We start from the raw sequence: 4145 nt of genomic DNA, 5'->3' as shown, positions 1-4145 counted from the left end.
GAGAGTGGAGCTCCTGAGCAGCATTGAAAAGGAGAGGCTCTTTGGTGCAGGAGTGAGAGCCAGCTTGGTGCAGTGGTTAGGAGCAGCAGACTAATCTGGGAGAGCCGGGTTTGATTCCCCACTCCTCCACATGCAGCTGCCGGTGTGACCTTGGGTCAGTCACAAGTTCTCTCTGAGCTGTTCTCTCAAGAGCAGTTTCTCAAAAGAGCTCTCTCTCAGCCCCACCTACCTCACAGGGTGTCTGTTGTGGGGAGGGGAAGGGGAAGGAGATTGTAAGCTGATATGAGACTCATTCGGGTAGTGAAGGGCGAGAGTATGAATCCAATCTCTCCTCACTGCCTGCTGCAGGAACACACAAGAATGAAAGCAGCCGCGAAAACAGAACCCTGACACTCAGCCTTGCTGGCTAAAATTAAATCCTCTATCAGGCTGAATAAAGCCTTACTGGGAATGCCGCTCTTGCTTAATTGAGTTTGCATCGTGCCGCTGGTATGTGGTGTGTTCCCTAACAGCAGCATGGGCAGGCTCCCCATTGTCTCCAGCATCCAGAGGGGAAAGAGGGGGGGTGACCTAGCAAGGGCTTGGGTGAGATGAGTCAGGGTCTCCTTGAGTTCCAAGTCCAGCCTTTCCTTCCCTGGCCCATAAAATGATACACAGTTAAGAGGCCGTGTACTTAAAATATGCAAGCACCTTGTGTCAGCAGTAGCTCGTCTAATGCTTCATGTTGTGTTCCTTAAAGGAAAGATGATGTTCTATGGTAAACATTGGAAAAAAGGATTTTCTGGTTTGCTGCTTCTTTAAAAGATGTTATAAAATGGGGGGGAAGCAAGTCTGTTGGTGCACTTCACTTTCCGTTGAAGGGGAAGGGAAATACCATTGCACCGATAATTATTTATTTAGTTTTTTATTATTTGCATTTATAGCCTGCCCATCCCGCAAGCGGGCTCAGGGCGGGGTAAAGTCATAAAACATATAATAATTACAATTAAAATTAAACAATTTAAAATTAATAAACATTAAAACACAGTCACACTTCTAACAAATCAGCTGGCGGTGGTGGTTCCCTGGCATATTGTTCGGGTTGCTGTGTGACAACCACCTCAGGGGGGCCATATAGAGACGTCCGCTGCCTCTGCCAAAGGCCCGGTGGAACAGCTCGGTCTTACAGCCCCTGCAGAATTGAAGAAGATCCCACAGGGCCCTAATCTCGACTGGGAGCATGTCCCACCAGGCAGGGGCCAGGGCGGAAAAAGCCCTGGTCGAGGGAAGACGGCCGGCCTTTGGGCCAGGGACAACCAGGAGATGTTGATCCGTAGAGCATAGTGCTCTTCGGGATGTATATGGGAAGAGGTGATCCCTCAGATATGTGGGTCCCAGGCCGTGTAAGGGTTTAAAGGTGATTACCAACACCTTGAACTTGGTTTCCCCCATTTTATTACACCTTTAAAAGAAGGAGCAAAACAGAAAATCCTCTTCCTTTGCTTGCCTCCCCTCCCACCTGTGTTTTCCAGCACCCTCACGGTATTCCAAAGAGCTCTTCCCTTCCCGTGGCACTGAGCCTTCTCCTCCCAAACCCCTGTTCTTTTATGTTATTTACTAAATTTATATCCCGCCGTTCTCTGTAAACAGCTAACTCTCCCAAAGTCTTAGTCCTAGTATTTGCAGATGTGTTGATGGTCTGTAGATGGCCGCTGTGTGCCCTGAACTAGAGCATCTTGGCTCCCAAAGAATCTGCTAGAGGTGGGGTCGGTATTCAGGCTACACTAGAGATGTGAAGGCCCGGAAAAAAACTGGGACCCGGGAAAATTGGGGGGGGGGGGGGGCATTTTTTTCCTGAAGCCTTTTTTGTTTTTTCCCGAAAAATTGAAAAAAGAAAAGGAAAGGGAAAAAATTGATTATGGAAAAAAATTTTAACATGATGAATAAAGTATTTTAAGACAAGGTGTTCAAATATTTTCCAAATCATTTCTAAAAAATATATATGGTATCAGATTGTTCTGATTTCTGTGCACTGAGGACAAGCAAGTCCTAGGTTACGAACTGAACTCTCCAATGCAAGAACAAGATGCTTTAGAAGGTGCTATTGTCACAAGAAAAGAAAAAGGTTTCAATTTTGTTTTTGCGTGTGGGTGGGTATTCTGTTTGTAATAATTGTTTGGACACACTATATTTTTAATATGCTAGTTGTGATCATTTCATGCCAAGTAAAAATGTCCATAGTCATGTTTTATGTTCCTAAAGTAACAGAACAACTTCCAATCTGGAAAAGAAAAAAGAGGTGCTAATGTAGCAATTTTTTTTCCAATTTTTCCAAAAATTTCCGTTTCCCCCAAAAAAGAACTGGAAAAAACCCAGGGTTTTTTACAAGCTTCAAAATTCCCGGAAATTTTACATCTCTAGGCTACACACGATACTAAGGAAGGTCTGTTGCTTTCCCTTTTCCCGTAGGGCACCACCGTGCCAGGATGTCTCCAAAAAGAACAGGGGAGTGTGCCTCACCGAGGAATATCTTTACAATGGGGGACAAATTCTTGCCACGCCGTAAATCCTTCTGGGTGGACAGTCTGTCCTTCCGGAGCCTTGCCATTTTCCGTTTTCAAGGGGGACTGCCGGACGTTGAGGGACCCTAGGCTTGGCTGTCTCCAGTTGATTCATCAGTCTGCATCGCTCAGGGGCCTCACGGTAGAAGACATTCAGAAAGCAAGGGCGTCTCGGCCAAAAGCCGACCAGGAGAGCCAGGGTAAAGTGCGGCAGAAGGTAAGCGCTGCCCGGTGCAAGAGAGAAGCTGGTGCTGGAGCAACTGTATTCCTACCTTACGTGCTGGGCTCTTTGGGAAGGACATGGGGCCTCTTGAGTGGGCCGCTTGGGGCCAGCAGTGCTGTATGGAACTAAGAACGCTGCTGCTTGGTGTCATTGCGAGCCAGGGTGAGAAAAAGGGTGGCCTAGAATCTCTCCTTCCTGGCCTGAGTGCCTCAATATTGCCTGGATGGATTAGACCGTAGCCAAGGAATCATTGAGTCCTAAAGCTAGAGGGCTGCATAGGCAGTCCATACTCCCTCTAAGCTGTGGAGTCTTATGAGCAGAAATTCTACTGTGTGAGCGACTGGCATTAAAGTGGTGAGCGAGCGATTTGGCTCCTTCATAAATTAGTTTGCTCTGGAGCCACCCTACCTGAGCTAAGACAAAAGTCTGTGAACCGGAGGCTAAAAAGCTGTGAGCTAGGTAAAGGTAAAGGTTTCCCTTGCTCGAAAGCCAGTTGAATCCGACTCTAGGGGGTGGTGCTCATCTCCGTTTCCAAGCCGAAGAGCCAGTGCTGTCTGAAGACATTTCCGGGGTCATGTGGCTGGCATGACTAGACGCCGAGGCTCACAGAACACTGTTACCTTCCCACTGAAGCGGTACGTCTTTATCTACTTGCAATTTCTTGCTTTTGAACTGCTAAGTTGGCTGGAGCTGGGGCCAGAGACAGGAGCTCACTCTGTCATGTGGCACTCCGGTCTCTAACTGCTGAACTACAGACCTTCCGGTCTGCAGTTCAGCGTCTTAACCACTTGAGCCACCGCAGACAGAGGCTAAAAAACTGTGAGCTAGCTCACACTAACTCAGCTTAAACACTGGTCCAGGTCCCTGTTGAACACCAAAAATCCAAAGCCTGAGCATTCCCAGCAGACAAAATCTTCCAGGGAGGGAAAAGCCATCACCCACCCACAATTGGTTCCATTGTGGAAATGCTCTTTCTGTTGGGAAGGGCCCTGCCTCAAGACTCCAGTTTGTCTCCACCGTTAGAGAGCCAGTGTGGTGCAGTGGGCAAGAGAGTCAGACTGGTATTTGGGAGACCTGGATTTGAATTCCCCACTCAGGCCGTGGAAGCCCGCTGGGTGGCTCTCTCCGCTTAATCTACCTCACAGGGTCGTTGCTGTGAGAATAAAACGGAGGAGAGGAGAATTATCTAAGCTGTCCTGGGTCTCCACTGGGAAGGCACGGTGAACATACATAAGAACATAAGAGAGAAGCCAATGTTGGCTATCAGGCTAGTGGCCCGTCCAGTCCAACACTCTGTGTCACACAGTGGCCAAAAATACCAGGTGCCCTCAGGAGGTCCAGCAGTGGGGCCAGGAAACTAGGAGCCCTCCCACTGTTGCCCC

At 48.3% G+C, this 4145-nt stretch overlaps 1 protein-coding gene across 1 annotated transcript in view; it reads left to right on the top strand.

Annotated features, from left to right (window-relative positions):
- Nucleotides 1–2448: 2448 nt before the first annotated feature.
- The window catches only part of LOC107117037 (aarF domain-containing protein kinase 4-like), a gene marked incomplete at its 5' end in the record, with an annotated part of 17205 nt that continues 15508 nt past the window's right edge, over nt 2449–4145 (top strand). Inside the window, one exon of the mRNA XM_015419069.1 lies at nt 2449–2757. Coding sequence (XP_015274555.1) covers nt 2449–2757 — 309 coding nt within the window. The remainder of the gene's footprint in view (nt 2758–4145) is intronic.

This window comes from Gekko japonicus, unplaced genomic scaffold, assembly GCF_001447785.1.
Source record: "Gekko japonicus isolate JY-2015 unplaced genomic scaffold, Gekko_japonicus_V1.1 scaffold6104, whole genome shotgun sequence".
In the NCBI taxonomy this organism is placed as follows: Eukaryota; Metazoa; Chordata; class Lepidosauria; order Squamata; family Gekkonidae; genus Gekko; species Gekko japonicus.
The sequence above is the reverse complement of the archived record's forward strand: the minus strand, read 5'-3'. Positions and strand labels throughout refer to the sequence as shown.